At 38.9% G+C, this 21811-nt stretch overlaps 1 protein-coding gene across 2 annotated transcripts in view; it reads right to left on the bottom strand.

The window, feature by feature from the left end:
• Positions 1-221: 221 nt before the first annotated feature.
• Positions 222-21811, bottom strand: part of ALDH1L2 (aldehyde dehydrogenase 1 family member L2) — a 56785-nt gene continuing 35195 nt past the window's right edge. For both annotated transcript variants that reach the window (XM_079938424.1, XM_079938425.1), the window contains exons 16-23: positions 16825-16912; positions 16257-16350; positions 14993-15092; positions 13897-13995; positions 11370-11535; positions 9813-9918; positions 7098-7297; positions 222-5065 (exon numbers count right to left, since the gene is read on the bottom strand). In XM_079938424.1, the coding sequence (XP_079794550.1) occupies positions 5010-5065; positions 7098-7297; positions 9813-9918; positions 11370-11535; positions 13897-13995; positions 14993-15092; positions 16257-16350; positions 16825-16912 (909 nt within the window). In that variant the 3' untranslated portion in view covers positions 222-5009. The remainder of the gene's footprint in view (positions 5066-7097; positions 7298-9812; positions 9919-11369; positions 11536-13896; positions 13996-14992; positions 15093-16256; positions 16351-16824; positions 16913-21811) is intronic.

Below are 21811 nucleotides of genomic sequence, written 5' to 3'. Positions count from 1 at the left end.
ATCTGTAAAACGGGGATAAGAGTATCTCCCTTACGAGGTTTCAGTAAGAAATTAATGAGTTAATACTCATCATGTGCTTAGAACAGTGTTTGGTAAGTGTGAGGTATTATGATGCTGTAAGAATAATGCACATGGCTTCCCTGGTGGCGCAGTGGTTCACAATCTGCCTGCCAGTGCAGGGGACACAGGTTCGAGCCCTGGTCCGGGAAGATCCCACATGCCACGGAGCAACGAAGCCCGTGTGCCACAACTACTGAGCCTGCGCTCTAGAGCCTGCGAGCCACAACTACTGAAGCCTGCATGCCACAACTACTGAAGCCCGTGCGCCTAGAGCCGGTTCTCCTCAACAAGAGAGAAGCCACTGCAATGAGAAGCCCGCGCACACAACAACAAAGAGTAGTCCCAGCTCACCGCAACTAGAGAAAGCCCGCGTGCAGCAACGAAGACCCAACGCAGCCAGAAATAAATCAATAAATTAATTAAATTTTTTTAAAAAGAATAATGCACAGTGGTGGCAAAACTTCGGAGAAACTGTTGGTAAGATTACAGATTGCTATATCCTTTTAATCAGATTCCACCTCTAGGAATTTATTCTAATTAAGCAAATAACAGTTTTGTTCACAAATTTCTATCTAAGATTGACTGACATTTAAAATAGAAAGCAAATACAAATGTCCAACAGTAGAGAACAAGTTGAATTAAAGCCACTGAACATATGCAGAGGTATGTTTATTGACATAGAAAGATGCTTACATATTGTTAATTGAAAAAAGCAGGTAAAGTTATGTACAGTATTACACTAGTTCTAAAAAAAGTGTATTCATAGAAAAAATCTGGAACATCTCAAATATCATCTGTGGTTATTTGTGGAGAGTTTATGGTTGAATCTTACCTTCCCATTTTATTATTTTTACAAAATTAGGTATTAATCATTTAAAAAATCTGCTTGGGTGTTATTTGCATAATGGGTATAATAATAATAATCCACCGTGTCCATCATGTCTCATGTCTGATAATCTACTTATAGCCCAGGTTTCCCTCGGTAGCTTCTATTGTCTTAGAAGGGAGGTATGGGGGAACCAGTTTGGTTCCTTGCCCTGTCTCTAGTCATTTCCACAAAAGCTCTTGCAGTTAATGTTCACTCTACTTAGCTTTTTACTTTGACAAATATTTAACATTTGCCTACTATTCATTACTGAGGGCCTGATTCAGGCATCGGCAGTAACAGCATCTTAGCTTGGTTAAGACTACCAGTTTCGTTGCTTGAGTGCCTGTTCTGCCACTGAATAGCTGTGTGATCTGGGCAGGTTTCTTAACCTCTTTCATTTGAAAGCAAATATTTATTGAGCTCCTCCTACGTGTTAGACACTGGAGATAAGTCCTTGAATGAAAGAAGCACCTGTTCACGAAGCTTACATTCTAATGGGAAGAAATCGATGATAATAACTGCGCCAGGTGGTGGTAAGTGCTACAACAATAATGCAGGAGAAGGAGACTAAAGAATGAGGACAGATGAGGTGTGAATGTGGGGATCTATGTGCTATTTTAGGAAGAGTGGTCAGCAAATGGATCTCTACTAAGATGATGTTTGAGCAGAGACTTGGAGGAAGTAAGGCAGCCACCAGCTGAGGGTGGTGTGTGGGGAAAGAGTTTGAGGAAGAGGCAGTGGTGTGCTGGCGCTGGCCCACACTTGTTCTAATTACACACATCTTATCCCAACTCTGTGTTCAGTGAAGTCAAGTTGGTAGCTTGAAATCCGCCTTGGTGAGAGCATCTGTACACAGAAATCAGCAAATGCTACAAATCAGAGTTTTCTTTTCCTTTCAGAGAGCCACTTGTTAAATATCTACCAGCACACCACTAAGAAAGAGCAGTAAGTGCAAAGGCCCTGAGGTAGGAGTGTGCTTGATCAGTTGGAGGAACATCAAGGCAGCCAGGGTGGCTAAAGAGAATGAGAGGGTAGTTGATAGGAGATGAAGTTAGAGGTAGCTGGGAACAGAACTGATAGGACTTTGCACAGTAAGTACACTGGACTTTATTCTAAGTGAAATGGGGGCCATTAGAAGGTTTTGAGCAGAGGAGTGACACCATCTGACTCAAGCTTTGAAGAGAGCCACACAGGGAGGAATCGGGAAGGCCAGTCAAGAGTCGGGCGATAACCTCTTGGTAGTGGTGGAGCCAGGAAAAAGAGCACCTTGATTTATTCATCTTTTCAGATGTTGTGAAGATTAAGTTGGCTTAGCATCGTGACTAGCGCACAGCAGCCCCTCAATAAATGATAGCTGTTGTTATTGATAGATGCCAATCCTGGGGGTGGGGGAGGGGTGCTCGTATCTAATTAGGAAGACCAGTAATTCCAGCACCAAGTGGTAAGTACTATGTTCCAGACAAGTGAGAGGATAGAGCAGAGACACTGACAACCAAGTTGGGGGGTAGGAGAGGCCAGGGAGGGTGTATTTGAGCAAAAGACTAGGGGGGTGGGTGGGGGCTGGGGGCTGCTTTAGCAAAGGCACCAGGAAGTGGACTTGGAAGGAAAACAACTTTTAAAAGGGTCTACACCTCCCCAACTCCCCAGTTTGGGGGACAGATCACAGCTTTGTCCTTTAGATTAGCAAAATCAGTGATCTGAAGAAATGGTGAGAAATTAATTACTCAGTGTGTTAATTAAATCACCTAGTAGGCTGTGCATCCTTACCGTTCCAATTAAAATTCACTGGTAATTTTATAAATTCCATGGAGCCTTTGATTCTGGTCAGCAGGCGGATATAAAAACTCAAGCCGCTGAGAACTTTAGAACTCGCTATGGGAAAAGGGAGTTCTTAATCTGGAGGTCAAGCGTGGGTTTTAGGAGGTCTGTGAATCTCTTGAAGATATTTGCAGAACTAGGTGTGTACGTGTGAATTTGGGACAGAGGAGATCTAGCTTTTATCAGATTCTCAAAGAGGTTTATGGCCCCAAAACTATTAAAAGCACTGCTACTGAGAGTAATATTAGAGGGTAAAAGTCATTCTAGAAGAAATGGCCAGGTTTTTGTTTGCCATTTCATCTATCATTAAAATATCTGGTAAAGTGATACTTTAAATCACATGAAATCAGTTAAAACACTGCATTTAAAAAGTGGTTCCTTTCTATTAACATTGTCATTTTATTCAAATATGAACTGTCAGTTTGAACCCAGCTGGGTCCACATTTAGAATTTCACCTGTGCCGAGCTCTGAATGAGCTGTGGTACAATACAAAATGCTTACAGGCAAAATTTGCTCTGTTGATCATCCAGGATCATACCTGATATTCTTCCTATTGAATGTTTTCTGCCCCTGATTTTTGTTATTGTTGTTTATTGATTACTGATTCCCTACATTCTTCTGACGTTAAGCTGCCGAGTTTCCGAAGTAACAAGTAATCCCTAAGGGCTTCTTCAAAGCCAATGAGATAGAGATGTTCACTGAAATTTTACTTTAAAAGGAGGATTCATGGAAATTAATTGCTCTGACCACCTGCCAAAGACTCTTCAATTCAGGATCTCACCTTCTTCTAGTCATACATGGATGGTTAGAATCTACCCACCTACTCTTGTCTGACAATGAGCAATTATGTGAGTACTACACGGGTTGTAATAATTCCTCTTTCTTGAGCACAGAGAATGGTCCAGACACCTTGTTGAGTGCGTTATGTATATTATCCCCCCGGATCGTTACAACACCTAATGAGACAGGGACTTTATCCCTGTGTTATAGATGCCAAATCTGGGCTTTGAGATATTAGGTAACTAATTTGCCCAAGATCACCCAGCTAGTGGGCAGCAGAACCAATTGGTAGGAGAATGGGAAACCAAATGTCCTAGAAGGACGAATGAGCTGTAGAAAGAAAAGCACCCTTTTCCTTGTACCATTTTTCACTACATGGTATTTTCCAGTGCTGCTGTATCACGTGCTGGGTCAGACAATGGAGGAGAAAAGCAGCATAGGAATCGATGACTACTGGAAAGGGCTGTAGGGAAATTAATTCATTGAACTAATATATCTCACTATATTTTTAAAATAGTGACGGGGAAAGCACTTAACTTTTATTGAGTATTTGAGGATTTACCACAAACAAAGCCCAGTGCAAGGTGCTGTGCTAAGATTATTGCATTGAATCCTCACTATAAGGCTTCCGAGGGAGGCACTACTGTCCCCATTTTACATATAAGGAGACTGAGGCTCTGAGAAGTGCATAAGTTTCCCAAAGTCACATAGATAGTAAGATGGTATGGTATGAACCAAGATCAGCCTCCAAAAGCTATTTACTTTATAATACATCATACTATAAAGTCCACTTTAAAAGCTATTGACTAGAATTTAAACTATTTGGGGCCAAAGATCATGTCATTAAATTTTGTATACTCCTCAGGACATGATATAGTACCTCGTACTTGGTAGGTACTCAAGAACCGTTTCTGGGTTGGTCACTCATCACAGTGGGTTGAAAAATAGAACATCAAAGGCACAAAGATGTATCTTATTTCCAAAAGGAAAAAAAAAAAAAAAGAACTTCCTTCACATTCCTTAGAGGATATACTGTTCCTTGAGAGCAAAATTACAGAAAATCTTTTTAACAACCCCATATGCCTGGTTCAGAGGTTAAAACCTGTACATATTACACAAGGGCTCCTAACAATGTGCTTTCTGTATTATAACTGCATGGTATTGACGTCTGCAAGATGAACAACCATGACGAGGTTAGTCTTGGTGGGGAACAAAAGCAGCTTGGTATTTTAGAAATATGTGTGGTATATGACATAGTCAAAACCCAACAACTACACATCATTTTAAGGTATAAAAGGGGTATTAGAAAATACTCAGGAACGTGTGTAAATGCTTAGACACGTGGCCCGACCCTCTTCGTGGTCCTTGTGGTTTTTTTCGGCTGGTGGCTGACACCTCCTTCCTCAGCACAGCCCGGCTTCTTCAGTGTGGAGAGCTGCGGAGCGGTGCTGTCTGAGAGGGGTTCCTGATGACGGCACTGCTCTAATATTCCAGCGTCACGGTCTTGGTTTTGAGGTATTCGTTTAGAGCTTCCTCACCTAGGGAAGAGAAAAGCAGCCAATGGACCACGTTCACAGGTGGATGTGATGTCGCCAGATATTGGACACAGGTGCAGGCATATCGGTCACTAAGCGAATAGAATGGGGCTGAGGCAGTGCTTCTCACACTTTCAAGTTCATGTGAATCACCTGCGGATCTTGTGACACTGTAGATTCTGATTGGATTAGGTCCGGCAGAGGCCCCAAGATGATATGTTTCTAACCACTCCCCGATGATGCTGAGGCTTGTGGGGCACAGTTTGAGGAGCGAGGGTTTAGACCAGCTACCAGGCCTTCTAAGGACCAGAGTGTTGGCTTATCACTTTCTACCCCAAACCCTTCCTTTATTTCCCAGCTTGATGACAAATCTCCACGTCTATTCCTTGCCCGTTTAGGCTGAACAGAAGTGATCAGGATACTGTCCTTCTGATTACATTAAATGAAGCAGAATAGAGCAAAGAAAGTTTGAGATCATTTGGTCTCATCTTATTTTAAAGTTAAGGGAAAGGCAGTTTTCCTGACTTACATAGTATGTTAGAGACACAGGGGCATATCCAGGAAAAAATAAATAGGTCTGCCTTTCTGCTTCTATTCTGTTCCTATTTTGAGCTACCGCAATCATTGATTTCTACAACAGTTAAAGGGCATGAATACCACAGGTGAAACTAATGAGTATATGATTCTGGAAGTTGAGCTAAACCCAGGCTTCTTAATGTTAAATTAGAATCACCTTAGGGAGCTTTTAAAATTCCTGATCCCAGGTCATACCCCAGACCAATTAGATCAGCATCTTTCCTTTTTTTAAAAGCTCCCAGGTGATTCTAATCCAATGTGCACCTGGGAACCATTGGGCTGAGGGAGTTTCAAATTAGGAGAGGAAGAAACTGTTAGACAAAGTCTACTGTTTTATAATAAAACAGACATGAAGTGTGTCGATCATTCTCTATCAAAAGACAAGTGGAACACTGTTGTCTCACTTTATAAAAATAATTTCCCTAAGAAAATCTCCCCATGTGTTTTGGATCCAGGGATGAAAGCCAGATTGAAGACATGAAAAAAAAAAAAGACTTTACCTTCAACTCAATGGAATTTAAAACGAGAGCCACTTTTATTGTTGCAAATACACTGCCAAAAGTCTTCAGGAAAGAGAAAATGTAAAAATACCCCAAATTAACCCAATTTATGTTAGCAGACTGTAATTGCAGTAAATCACAAGCATTTCAATTTTTGAAACAACCTGCCAGACTGACTATGGGGCGTGAGAACATGGGCTGCATAGCCAACTGTCTGGCTTTGCATTCTTTTTGCCAGTGGCTGTCTGGCTGACTTTGGGCAAGTTACCCCAAATCTCTGAGCCCCATTTTTCCCGTCTGTAAAATAAAGATAATAATGGCACCTATACTCCAATGGCTATTGTGAGGACTGCTCGTGCTATTACAGGTAGAGTATCAGAATAGGACCTGGTACATATTTAGTGTTCAAAGTGAGCTGTAACTGGAAATGTGATAGTGTTACTGCCCACGGTGAATTACATTTTGGGCTCTCTGCAGACTCTCAATCTGAGCTCCCAGATGCCCAGAAAACTCTGCCAGTTTCAATGTTGTCTCTGAAAGACTGCCAGGTGGCTCAGAGACAGGATTTATTCTTGGGGCTAGCCGGTTATTGCCTTCTACCCATTTTCCTTTCTTGGTTCCACTTGGTCCCATGACGTCTAAACCAAGTTCATGCTGAATGTCAGGTTAAAAAAAAAAACAAACCTAACATATTTTAGCTAAAAGATATTGTCAGGGTTTTCTTTTCAACACGAATCTTCTTTTTTAAAAGGAAACACTTTTCCACACAATTTGAGTACTTTTCTATATTTACGTTATGTTCAATAAAAATGTTTAACTTTGAAAAAAATGAGTACCCTTGAAAGCCCAGATCCAACTGCCATGTAGGAAATGCCCTTTAAAGCAATACAAGAGTGTTGCATGAAGCATGAAGCGGACTGTTCTGTGATGTGCAGTAGAAAGGTAAGGCATATTCATACCTAAGTCTTTTCCAAAGCCAGACTGCTTAACTCCACCAAAAGGGGCTGCCACATCCGTCTTGTTGTAGGTGTTAATGAAAACAGTTCCTGCGTCTAGCTTTTCACTCACATACATAGCTTTATTTATGTCTCTCGTAAAAACCCCTGAGGCCAAGCCGTACTCTGTATTATTTGCTCGCTGCAACACTCCATCGGTGTCCCTGCAAGATGTTTTTAGAAGACATAAAACCTCATTAAATGCAAAAGCAAAACACTTTCATTTTCTGTTCTAATGTTTTCCCCCTCCGTGCTAGAAACAGGAAAACATTACTGCCAATGTGCTTACATTTTTATAAATGAAATATTCCAGGCTTATACCAAAAGAAACTCCCAATGAAATATTACAACTCTAGTATTATATTTTTCACATATATCATGAAACAGCTTTTAAAATCTGAAGTCATCTTTTCAGCCTTCTTCATTGCTTCTCCTTCATGATTACCCCATTTGTTTTCCTCTCCCTTGAGCTCCATTTACAGACATATTCTCAGAGCACCCGCAGTGTCCCTCCATCTATTCAGATTTTACATGCACATTTCAAGGCTCATTCACTTGAGGCCTCACCCTGAAGCCTTCCCAGATCCCACCAGTGCCACTGTTTAGGCAGTGTAGTGTAGTGGCCCGGTGAGAAGGCTCCACAGCCAGACTGCCTGGGTGACCTTGGGTGAATCATTTCATCTCCCCTGCTTTTGTTTATTCTTGTGAAAAAATGGAAATAATAATAATAGCACCTGTCTTCTTGTCATGAGGATTAAATGAGCTAATAGTGTCTGAAGCACAGGAAATGCTCAATGAAAGTTAGCTATAATAGGGTAGCGCATATTCCTCCAATTCAGTATTTTGGTTTACCTTTTCGTGTATTTGGTGTTCACCCTCCAACTAGACTGGAACCCCCCCGAGGGCAGGGATAACATCTTGCTTTTCTGTATACTAGGGTGTTGCACCATCACGTGAGAGTGAACGCAGTTAATATGCCAATCCAATAAAAGGGTAGTAGATCATCCTTAACTGGGTCTGGTGACTTCCCTGCCTTTTGACTCAGTATGTGTACACACCAAGTAAGTGCAGGTGTGAACCTGCTCTTCTCTCAGTTGGGTCCAGTTCCAACATGCCTGCCATAGTGTGAGTATCTCATCTTTATGAGTGTCATACTAATGTTAAAAAAATGCATGAACTACAACATGGCCAGCAAATGTAAGCCAAGATTTTATCTGGGGCTCCGGCAAAGAAACACGATTTCTTTTCCAAAACTGGAGCAAAAATTAGTTGTGCTGAATTCTTTGAGGGACAGCATAGGCTTCAATGTGGTGTCTTCCCAAGGGATTTTCAAAGGTAATCTTGACTATACACAATCTTCAACGCTCATGAGAAATGTGGACTCTAACTTGGAAAGGACTGAGGCTCTGCTAAAACTCTCACACTTGATGCATTGCACCCGATTGCACTGCGAATACTTACAGCCTGGACTAAGGCCGAAAGACGGCTGTATGCCATTGCCCATTGAGGACTACTGAGACGACGTAGCTTCACAGCACACCTTGCCCACTTTTAGAATAATAACGAGCGTAATGACTGCAATGTCACCAACAGCAAACACTTGACTTATTTAACACTTAGAATGACCCAAAAAGGTAGATACTATTAATAACCCAACTTCACAAATAGATAAACTGCACAAATAGAGAAACTTAATAGAGGAATTAAGTGGCCCAAGCCCACAGAGGTGGTCGGTGCAGACTCTACCTACTACACCTCCCACCTAGGCCCTCTGGGGTTAATTGTCCGTCTCCTTGTCTGTCTCCCCTATTAGATGGTGACCTCCTTGAGGACAGGAACTGTGACTTATCTAGGCTTACATCCCCTAAAACTGGCTTCTAATATCTGCATATTTAACACAAGGACCATCCTATGGGGAAACTTATAATAAGGAAAAGACGGTAACAGGGCATCCTTGGATCAGTATGTCAAAAGGTTACTCACTACAGCTTAGTGTCCCCAAAGGTCTCTCACAGTATGTCTGTTCAAGACCAAGAAGTCCTTCTGAACTCTGTGTTCTGTTTTCTCATTGGTTAAAGGAAAACTAAAGCCAGAATTCTGAAGAATTGTGTGCAGTATACCATGAGAGTCTATTGTGTTAAATATTCTGATATGAGCTCAGTTACCATACGGCCCTCTTTGATATGCTAAACACTGAGCATATCAAAGTTTCAGGCACCATAACAAACCAGTATGTCATTCACGGTTGATTATATGGTGATTGTGGACATTTCTACAAAGAGTTGAGTATTAGGCTTTTGGGAGCATGATCCCCTATGGAGAAAACACTCTTTCTTTGGGAAAATCAGATTTCATAGATGCTGCCTTCCCTAGAAATGTAAATGCGAAAACCAGTTCTGTTATTCTCAGTTACTGACCTTATTCCAGAGACATTTCAAATGCTGACTGTACAAAAACTAAAACTTAGCGAACATCCCGTAACGTCAGCCATTAGTTTAAACTAAGGAGCAAAAATATATTACAATCTACATTGGTTAGCATTCTCTTCTAATTATTAAGAAAATTATTCTTATGGTAGAAAATTATATGTTCATTGATTTTATGCTCTGTACATACCACAATGACAGAAAAAAGAAAAGTATCTAGGCAATCCGGTCAAATTATGCCTGAGGAACATACCCATTTTGGAATTTAGAAATGACCATAATAGGCCCGAAGGATTCCTCTTTGGCAAGATACATGTGGTCTTCCACATCTGTGAAGACAGTAGGTTCCATAAAAAAGCCTATTTGAAAAACAGAAGAAAATAACATCAATTAAAGGGTAATTTTCAATTAGTAGTTCTCTCGTTTAATTACATTATAAATTTTTTTCTTCCGTTATGGGTCAGTAAAACCAAGAAGACTTTCATTTTCCTATTTGGTGTTAGCATTCCTAGGTTATTATATTTTTAATGTCCTTATTACAAAACTTTCAAACATATGTAAAAGTAGAGAAAATAGTATAATGGATAGTAAAATAAATCTTTATGCATATTTTGCCATATTTGATTCTTTTTTTTCTTGCTGAAATAGCTTAAAGCAAATTCCAGAGATTACAATTTATACTCCACAAGTATTTCAGTACAAACCTGTAAAAAACAAGGACATTTTATTACACACCACAATACATTATCACACCTAACAAAATTAACGCCAATTCCTTATTCATAGTTTATATTTCAATTCCTTTTTTTAAGTTCCAAGTTTTTAATTGAGATGCAGTGACATAGAACATATTAGTTTCAGGTGTACACCATAATGATTCGATACTTGTATTCAATTTCTGATTTCTGGAAAATATCTTTTTATAGTTGACTTGTTTGATTCAGAATTCAAGTAAGTTCCATACTGCATTCGGTTGTTAGATAGCTTAAGGGTCCGTTAACTTTAGAATATTTCTCCCCTTTACCCTGCCCCTTATTTTTCATGCCATTGACTTGTTAAACAGACTGGTTCAGTTGTCCTGCAGAATATTTTATGCATTTCAGATTTGTCATTGCTTCCTTGGGATGATATTTAATTTGTTCCTCTATCCCCTGTATTTCTTGTAAATGGAAAATATGACCTAAAGGCATGATTAAATTCATGGTTAAACATTTTTGGCAAGAATACTTCATAGACGATGCTGTGTTACACACTGGATCCCACAGGGGGCACATCATAACCAGCTGTCCTGCTGGTGCTCAATCTACCTACAAGAGTAAAACATGAGGTTTTCCAGTTGTTGTTTGTTTGTTTTTCTCTCCTTTTGGGTATCATGACATTGAGCCATTCACATACTTCTGTAACAAGTACTACCTTAGACAACAGGAATGAATCCTTCCCAGGCTAAGCTGGCTAAGATTAAATCGCACGTTGCCAGGAATGAAAATCACCAGTGCCTGAATAACACCGTATCCATTACACTTGTTTACTTACGCTGCTAAGGGCCTGTCACATCCATTTTATTTGATTTTAACGGCCTCGTAAAGCAGGATATGCACATTTCATCACATTTTACAACTGAGGCTCAGAAGAACTGTTGTTGAAGGTGTCACAGCTTATAAGTGGCCAAGCAGGATCTAGAAAGTAATTCTTATCATAACGTAAATGACACTACTTTTGAGGCAAGATGGTGCTGCAACAAAAACTGTTACCATTTATTCCGACTTAAGAAGCCAGGCCCCCAGCACACCTCCTATGGAGGTGGTCTTACCTGGCCTTTGGACTTGTCTTCCTCCGTACACCAAGGTGGCCCCCTCTTTCACTCCGGCTTCACAGTACTGCAGGAGCTTTTCCAGATGGGCCTTATGATTTTGGGGCCCGTGATCAGTAGATCTGTCAAGTGGATCACCAATTTTCATCTTTTTAATTTCTTCCACCTGTACGTCACCCAGTTCACAAAACACAATTGACTGTTAATAATAAGAATGGATACCCTTGACCGAGTTTCTACTGTGTGATAGGTGTTGTACTAAGCTGTTCAAAGATGTGTCCTCGTTTAGTCTTCAGTAACACTGGAGGTAGATATTTATTATTTCCATCTTATATGAGGAAACCGAGGATCAGAAAGGCTAAGTGACTCGCCCAAGGGCACACAGCCACTAAATACTGTAGAGTTTCCTTGCCTTGAAAGCCCAAGTTTGTAACCACTGAGTTTTAAAATTATCCCGAATGCTAATTCATTAAAATAGCAAACCTGATGTTCTGGAATTTTTGTTAATACAGCATACCTACACTCTTCATGGCAAAATAATTTCAAAAATGGCCACATTGTTGTCTTTTTCCTTTCCCCAAATGTGGAAGACTGCCCTTGTGAAATTCTCACAGTACAGCCACACCAGAGGATATACTAGAATGTTCCAATGAAAAACCATCTTTATCGAAGAATGTTCATCACTGATATGTGCTCCTTGGTTATCTTAATCTATTTCTGCGTTTCCTGATGTTAAGTCCAATTCTACTAAGGAGAAAGAAAGGGAGTTACCATGACCCCACAGGGCCATGAATTTGAGTTTAGGTCTGGCAATAATCCCTCAGTAAGTGCTCAAGAAATACATGCTGAATGAATAAATGAATACTGTTCATATGTGTGCAAAACATGTTTGTTGATGGACTGATACAGCAAATCCTTGACATTTCTGGTCTCAGCATTTTAAATTTCAGCAAGTTGCTGTGAAAGCCCATGACGTGTAGTGCTGTACCTTGCATTTTACTAAGGCACAAAACTGAATTACGGGGATGTTCACGAGGCAGCCACTGCCCTCCAGCTGCCTCTCCATATGACTTCCTTATTTTCCACTCTCATGAGGAAAGATGCCTTTGCTTCTTGCGGGGTGGGATGGGGGAATTGGCTCTGAAGGAAAAAAGGCTGGGTGCTGGTTTTTTAAATAGAAACAAATTCGTGATTACTATTACCATAATAATGATAGAGTGTAGTATGTTTTTTTTTAAATTAATTAATGAATTTTATTTTTGGCTGCATTGGGTCTTCGTTGCTGTGGTGCGCGGGCTTCTCATTGCGGTGGCTTCTCCTGTTGTGGAGCACAGGCTCTAGGCGCGCAGGCTTCAGTAGTTGTGGCACGTGGGCTCAGTAGTTGTGGCTCACAGGCTCTAGAGCGCAGGCTCCGTAGTTGTGGTGCACGGGTTTAGCTGTTCCCCAGCATGTGGGATCTTCCTGGACAAGGGCTCGAACCCGTGTCCCCTGCATTGGTAGGCAGATTCTTAACCACTGAGTCACTGTGGAAGTCCCTGTGTAGTATGTTTAGAGTTCATTTTAGCCACAGAATTCATCTTAGTAGTTCTATGAATGACGTTTAGTCTCATATTTATGGAATCATGCCCAACTACGGGGGTATGTACGTATCTATCTATCTATCTTAGTGGAGGAAATTATATACTATCATTTAACTGTAAATTCAGGATTTGTAAGAATCTAGTGGTATATCTCTCACAGCCAATTTAGGGATTTATAATAATCTAGGAGTATATCTTCTACAAATATCAAGGATCTAATATACTATAAATGCAGAGCAAGGTATAGGTAGTAATAGCTCTTAAGCATACCTTGTCAAGTTTTCTAATATAGACCTATAACTTTTCACTATGAAAAGTCATAGGGACTTCCCTGGTGGCTCAGTGGTTAAGAATCCACCTGCCAATGCAGGGGACACGGGTTCGAGCCCTGGTCCAGGAAGATCCCACATGCCGCGGAGCAACTGAGCCCATGCACCACAACTGCTGAGCCTTCACTCTAGAGCCCGTGCTCTGTAACAAGAGAAGCCACCGCAGTGAGAAGCCCGCACACCACAACAAAGAGTAGCCCCCGCTCACTGCAACTACAGAAACCCCACGCGCAGCAATGAAGACCCAATGCAGCCAAAAATAAATAAATAAAAAAAATTTTTTTTAAAGAAAAATTATAAACATATAAAAGTAGGTAAATAATATAAGGAAACTCCACATACCCATCAGTCAGCTTCCACAACTGCCAACTCATGACCAATTTATTCCCCCACTTACTTCCTTCCCTTTTGGATTATTTTGAAGCAAAGTCCAGATATCATAGTCTAATCTGTAAATATGTCAGAAACTACTTCTAAAAGATAAGGATTGTGTTCTTTTTAAAAAATATAACCATAGCACTATCATCACTATCATAACTATCATTAATAATCCCAGAAGTACTTTTAAAGTAAAGGCAATTTCTATACAAATCACAGAGCAAATTTGAAGACGCTTACCACTCTCGTCACAAATTCATCATGGATGGATTCTTCCACAAACAACCGACCAGCTGCAATACAGTTCTCTCCTTTGTTGAAAAATACTGCTCCCATGCCCTTCGGCAGCAAAAGAGAAAATACTGTTATTGCTTGGGAAGTCAGGATTGCCGTAAAATTGCACACACTGAGAATTAGATGTTATTGGAAGACAGCAGACAACACAGAGAAGACAGAGAAAAACACAAGCCCTTGGCCAAGTTAGTGTTGCTTGGAGGTTCTTGGTTTTGATATTTTTAGGAATTTTGCTTCTCCTTTCCCCCTTTTGGTCCATGAGTACTTAAAAAAAAATGTACATAACATGAAGGACATAGTGATAAAAACAGATTTTGTGTTGCAAGAAAATTTAGATTATTCTATACATTTAAATGTAATATTTCTATACCAAATTTTGCTTTTAAAAATCTCTACATCAGTTTAAATAAATCATGAATGTTTATAAATCTCTACATCAGTTTTAAAATCCTGGCCTCCAAGTTTCAAAAACACGTTTAATTATAATGACATTATTTTTTTAAATTAAGTGCCCTGAGCAGTCCCAAATCTAAACATAAAGAGAATGGTTTCTGTTTATGATTAGATAGAACCAAGTGTTGGGCTTCCCTGGTGGCGCAGTGGTTGAGAATCTGCCTGCCAATGCTGGAGACATGGGTTCGAGCCCTGGTCCGGGAAGATCCCACATGCCGTGGAGCAACTAGGCCCATGCACCACAACAACTGAGCCTGTGCTATAGAGCCTGCGAGCCACAACTACTGAGCCCGCACACCACAACTACTGAAGCCCACACACCTAGAGCCTGTGCTCCGCAACAAGAGAAGCCACCACAATGAGAAGCCCGCGCACTGCAAGGAAAGTAGCGCTCACCGCAACTAGAGAAAGCCCATGTGCAGCAACGAAGACTCATCGCAGCCAAAAATAAAATCAATTAACTAATTAAGTAAAAAAAAAACCAAAAAAAACACCCCAACCAAGCGTCATTCTAAGGTTCCTGATGAGAACGAGGTAGAATGTGTTTCCGAAGTAGGCACCTAGTTAGGTGGACTTGACCTACTCTTACCATTCGTACGGCCTTGTCAAGTTCACAGTCACTGAATATTATAAGTGGGGATTTGCCACCAAGTTCAAGGGAAACTTTCTTCAAGTTGCTCATAGCACAGCTAGAGAAAAATAAAGGGAATATGAGCATTTAGTTTGTCTATCAGTTTCTCTCTCTGTTTCTTCAACCATAAATTACTACTTAGCATGGGAAATATAACTGAGCCTCAGAAATATTAAGAAACTTATTCAAAGACAAAACATGAATGGTAGAATGGTGGTAACAGTTGAAGCTGGGTGATGAGCACACAGGAGTTCATTACACTATTCTGTAAGCTTTGTGAATATTAGAAATCTTTTGTTAATAGAAACGGGTTTCTTTTTAAATTCTGTGGTCAAATGATTAGAGATTATCATATGTAAATTCAGACTCTTTAGGTGTAAGAATTTTGGTTACATAAAGACCTGGCAAAGAACTTAACCTTTAACCAGATTACTGGCACATCGGGGGAAAAAAATCAATTTTTAGAAGTATACTGTTTATTTCTCCCTGTTTGCAACAGTATTGTTATTTAAAGTGTTTTAAAAATACTCTTAAAAATTCAGAAAGAAGGAAAAAAATCACAGAATTCCACTCCATGGCTCAATGGCAACTATTTTTTTTTTTTTTTTTTTTTACAATTTTGATATACTTATTTCTGGTCTGTATCCAAGCACAGCCTTTGTCTTATTTAACATAGTTAGGATTACCCAATATATACAATTTTATACCTTATTTTTCTTTCTATTTACCGTTTAACACTCCAATGTTATTAAAATTCTACATGACTGCACAGTATTCTATTACATTAACAACCTTTAACCACTGCCATATTTTGGACATTTAGATGGTTTGCATTTTTTTGAACTAATGTTACTGCTTTTTAGGAATTAATTTTATAAATAATCCAGATTTGATTTGTCTTTTATATGTCTTTTCAATTTCTTACTTATGCTCCAAAACCAATTTGGGCTCCAGCTTTAGTACGGAAAATGTTTTGTGCTTAAGGATTGTTAAAGCTATCAGAACTTTCAGTACAACTCTGGTTTTGGTGACTCTGGGCTTTACACTTTGGAAAGTATTTTATTGTATTCAAACATTTCAATACCCTACTGCGGTAAGATTTCTCTTCTAAATTCGATGTTATTTTTCTCCCTCCAAAAGCACCTTATTTAAAAAAGCAAAAACAAAGCCAAAGACCTGGTTTTACAGGATTTTTAGCAAATCAACACACTAAAACCAATACCTCTTCATGATCTGTTTGCCAATCAGAGTGGAACCAGTGAAACCGAGTTTCCGGATATCAGGATGTTCAGAAAGGCGCTGTCCTGCTATGCCACCTGTGGAATTACGGAATAAAACACAGACTAAAACATTATCGAGTTCTTATGGTAAAGGTGGCTTTGAATTCATTGAAGTAGATTTCTAAGCTCTCATTTAAATCTCAGTTTTACACTTTCTGTACTAATAACAAAGTGACAAAAATTTGAATATCCTCCATGCAACTGTCAGTACCCCAAAGATGGGTATGCCTTGATTTTTTAATCTTCCAAAGCCATTTTTAAAAATTGAAATGGGCCACCGTAGGGTGGTTTTACAATGTTGTACAATTTCCACCCCTCCCACCCTACTCACCTGCCACTGTATTTCCACTTTCAGGTTTTAGCACATGGTAAGTATGTTTATACTTAACTGTTTGGTAAACTGTATTTAGTTTTAATATAGTTATAAGTCAGGACAAAACACCAGTGGGAAAACTCAGCTACCCTTGAACCATTCATTAGTTACAGCAAAGTGGGTCCTTGCTGGCTTACCTGAGCCTGGAATGATGTTGATTACCCCCTTTGGAAAGCCTGCTTTAACAGAGAGCTCTGCAAACTTCAAAGCAGTCAAGGGCGTGACCTGAGCAGAAGCAGACAGCGATTACCTACTTCAGATTCTGTCCTGTCCTTTAGATCAGCACCCAGCTTTCCTGCTATGGCCGTACCAGAGTTCATTTTATTTTTTCTTTTATTGTGACGTAATTTCTGACTTACAGCAAAGTTGCAAAAAATAGTACAAACAATTCCTATGTATCCATCACCCAGATTCCTCAAATGTTAACATTTTACTACGTTTGCTTTATCTTCCTTCTCTCTCCCAATGTTTTTTGAACTGTTTAAGAAGTAAAATTTGACGTGTCCCTTTACCTCTAAATACTTTTGTGTACATTTCTTAAAAACAAAGGATTCTTTTATATAACCACAATACAATCACCAGAATCAGGAAATTAACAACTGCTAGAATACCTAATTTACACTCCTTTTTCAGTTTTCACCAATGGTCCCAATAATGTGCTTTATAGAAAAAGAAAATCCAAGATCACACATTGCATTTAGTTACCACGTCTATAGTTTCCCTTCCTCTGAAAGAGGTTCAGAGTTTTCTTTTATATTTCATTACACTGACGTTTTCGATAAAAACAGACCAGTTATTTTGTACAATGTCCTTTTGTCTGGATTTGCTGTTTCCACGTGATTAGATTCAGGTTATGCACTTTTGGCAAGAACACCACAGGAGTGATGCTGAATTCTCCTCAGTGCATCATATCAAGAGGAACATGCTGTTGAATAGTCCCAATGTTGGAAAGGTTAACTTTGATCCTTTGGTAAAGGTGATCTGCCAGGTTTTATCACTGTAAGTTACTGTAAAAAGAAAGGCAGCTACTTTGAGACTTTACTCTTTGTAGTTAATAAATATTTTTTAGGGAGCTACTTTGAGGCTATTTAAATATTCAGTTACTCCTCAAATTTCCACTAGTTTTAGTATCCATTGATGATTCCTGCCTGAATCAATCATTATTATGATGGTTGCTAAGTGGTGATTTTCTAATTCCATCATTCCTTCTACATATATTCATTAGTTGGCTTTCCACTATAAGAGCTTTCCCTTCTATTTAATCAATTAACATCAGTGTGAACTCATGGATTCTTACTTTATTCAAATGGTTATAATCTTTTACTACTGTTAATTTTTTTGAGGTTCAAATTGTTCCAGCTTTGGCTGATGGATCCTGTGTGGATCCTCTGCCTTTCTGACATGTCCCGATCATTCTTTGAGCATTTCCTTGCTTTTTGGCCCAACAAGATGTTCCAGGCACATCTTGTATTTTCCCTGTTCCAACCATTTTTTCAAGAGGCCCAGGTTTCTTTTAGTGCAGAATAGTATTTTAAAACTGTGATATAATGGGAAATATATATTTGGTCTTTGTCTCTGGGTCCTGGCCCAGAGTTCCTAAAACCTTGGAATCTCAAATGAAAAATGCCTTCCATATGTTAATGAAATGGCTGGTAGCTGGGAGCCCCTTAGGTAGCTTCAGGATGGGTTTCTGTAGCCAGAAAGATCGGGCCATGGTTAGAGAGTTGGAACTTTCAGCCCCAAACCAGGGGAGAGGGACCGAAGTTTGAGTTCAATCACCGACAGCCAATGATTTAATCAGTCGTACCTATGAAATGGAATTTCCATAAAGACCTCTCAACAGTGGGTTGAGGGCTCATTCTATCCTTCTTTCTGTTCATATCTGTAACTCTCTTCAACAGTGAAAAGCATAGCTCCCAATATCCACAATATATTTACTTGTTTGCTTAATCCTAAAATGTACAGAAAGTAATTTGAGAATTATTAAGCCATGTCCCTGTGAAAAAGAAGCCTACTAACTTCAATACTTATTTTCAGTGTTTTTGCCTCTAGTCTGAGGACATAGAGTGCAAGTGTCATTCACAAGTTACTCGGGTGAGTGCTTCCTCACTCCCTTCGGCGTGGTGATGTCGTTCATTTGAAATTTGGCTTGACTGATTTTTTTTGTATTCGATTTTGGCCTCATCTACGTTGATTGTGTTTCTTTTCTTTATTTGTTCATTTGCTGTCTTGTTGAGTATGGGAAACATGCTTCCCAAAGTGAGGACTATGCAAAAGCACATTCAGAGAAGTGTCGTTCTCCTGGCCAACCACCTCCCACCCCCAGTCCTTTCCACCGCATCCTGCCCAAGTCTTGTAGTTAATCAACCTAATTAGTCTCCGGTTTATCCCTCATATGTTTCTTTTTGCTCAAATGAAAACATACTTATTTTCCCTTTCTTTTTACAAAAAAATTGGTATAGTTGTGGATCTCATTTTAAAGATCTATTACAGCAATGCATATCTCAGAAGCAAAATGGAAGTCATATTTTTACACTCTTAAAAAGCAATGCTGATCAAGTCTTAAATTAGTACTCGGTTACCTTGGTCTCAAAAAATGGAATGGGCAAAAATTGAGCTGTGAATAGAAAATAGTAGAGCTATTTTATTTTGTATATTTTAACGGAAGAAGATGTGAAATAAATCAAACATAACTAACATTTATTATGTGGCTGGATAATGGTACTCTCACTCCGTCTGAATGAAGGTCAGATGGTCACTGGTCACAGAGGTACGTGTGGTATCCTAGGAAAGAATAGGAGCTCACAAGGCCAAGGGAAAAACAGTGGTTTCCTCACTTGCTCCTGTGCTTTCAGAATATTGCCGTGTGTTGACGTTTACAGGCCAGGTTGCATGGGTTCATAGACTATGTTGTTGTTTTAACTAATGCAAACTTCATAAATGATCAAGTGACTTAAAAAGAATCTACATAGAAACTGCATAATAAATAATACTAATATATTACTAATAATAAATAATACTAATATATTACTAAATAATACTAATAATACTAAACAAATACAAGTAAACAACAAGAAAAAAGCAGGGTTAACATTTTTCCTCCTTCTAGTAACAGGTCCATGACAATAACATTGTGAGGTTTAAAAAAAATGGCAATCTAGTTAGACTTGACAAGAAATTTCAAATGCCCAAATATTTGAAATTGTCAAGAAGATATTTCAAATAGTGGATTTATACCTACTATAGTTAAAGACAATCCTAGACCAAAGTGTATATTATTATGCCTTAGTATGAAGTCATCATGATTAGAAAGACTTTTTAAAAAACTATCCTAAATTAGTGATAAGATTTTTAAAGTAAGAATAGAAAGATTTTATGCCATTAATAAATAAAATAAAACAAATTGTTTCATCTTTATCTCATCCCTTTCCATTTTATTGATTTTCTTCCATTTGGCTAACCAACAGGAATATAGGTTTATATTATGGTAGGATTATAGGTTTAAATGATATATGCAAAAGCATTTAGCAGTGTTCTGGGCACGAGTAGGTCATTATTAAATATTAAATTAAAAAAGGTGTTAGAGCCTGACAGACCTGGACCAGTTCAGACCATGGGAATCTGTACTTCTTACTGGTCAAGGGGGGAAAGCCAACTGATTCAGCCCTCCTGCCATTTCCACAGGGCCTTAATACTATCAATGGTTTCATATCATAATAAAAAGATACCTCCCACATAACAATGGCAACTTTGGGTCTTTCATTCTCAGGATTAAAATGATAATCAATCATTAAACTATCAGTTTTAAATTGCAGATAGAGTTAGACTAATTTCCACAGGAACAGAAATTTTATGTCTTTGTCACTGATAATATGCCTGGCAAACAGTGGGCACTCAATACATGTTTGTAAATTTTGAACATTCTATGTAATCGCTAGGGTTTTCCAATGCTTAGCACTCTCTCTGGATGCCATATAGTGGTTCTCAACCCTGACTGTACCTTAGAAACTAATGTGAAGATTTTAAGTAATACCGATGCCTGGCCTCTGACCCAGACCAATTAAATTAGAATCTCTGCCAATGGGGCCCAGATATCAGTATTTTAAAAAGAGAACTCCAGATGATTCTAATGTGCAGCCAGGATTGAGCACCACTGGGCTAGGTTATCTACCTTCTCTCTTCACTTTACTAGCTTCTTGCTGTTTAATGAGTGTTGCTGCTTGGGAGAAACAGCACTTATACAGAATGCTGGTGAACTGTTCCATTCCCATGGAAGGATGAGCCAGCAGCTATCACACAAACACATGTATCTTTTAACTAAGTGATTCTGCTATTAGGAACATACCACCCTATAAAGGTAATTGCACATGTGCATGATGCCATATTTAGAAGCTTATTAACTGCAACATAGTTTATAACAGCAAAAAGATGGGAAAATCTCAATATCTATTAATTAGGTATTGGTTAAATAAAATATTGTTTATCTACACACCGGAAACTGTTTTAAAAAAAGAAGTTTTGGGGACTTCCCTGGTGGTCCAGTGGGTAAGACTCCGAGCTCCCAATGCAGGGGGCCCGGGTTCGATCTGTATTTGGGGAACTAGACCCTGCATGCATGCCGCAACTAAGAGTCCGCATGCTGCAAATAAAAGATCCCGCATGCTGCAACTAAGACCCGGCACGGCATAAATAAATAAATACATACATACATACATATTTTAAAATTTTTTAAAATTAAAGAAAAAGTGCTTAACACAGCATATGGCACATACTAAGTGCTCAATAAATTTTTTTTTAAAGTTATTTTTCCCCCTTTGGTAGTATGTATAGAATGCTACTATTTTATTTTATTTTAATTTTGTATTGTATTATGGTTAGAACACTTAACATGACATCTACCCTCTTAAATTGTTAAGTGTACAATACAGTATAGTTAGCTACAGGCAAAATGATGTGTAGCAGATTTCTAGAACTTACTCATCTTGCATAATTGAAACTTTATGCCTGTTGATTAGCAATTTCCCATTTCCCCTTCTCCTCCTGTGTGTTTTTTAATTGGTTAAAAAATATATTTTTTAAATTATTTATTCATTTAATTTAAAAAATATGTTTGTATACACAGAG

Source organism: Stenella coeruleoalba (genome assembly GCF_951394435.1).
Source record: "Stenella coeruleoalba genome assembly, chromosome: 11".
In the NCBI taxonomy this organism is placed as follows: Eukaryota; Metazoa; Chordata; class Mammalia; order Artiodactyla; family Delphinidae; genus Stenella; species Stenella coeruleoalba.
This window is presented reverse-complemented; position numbering and strand designations above follow the sequence as displayed.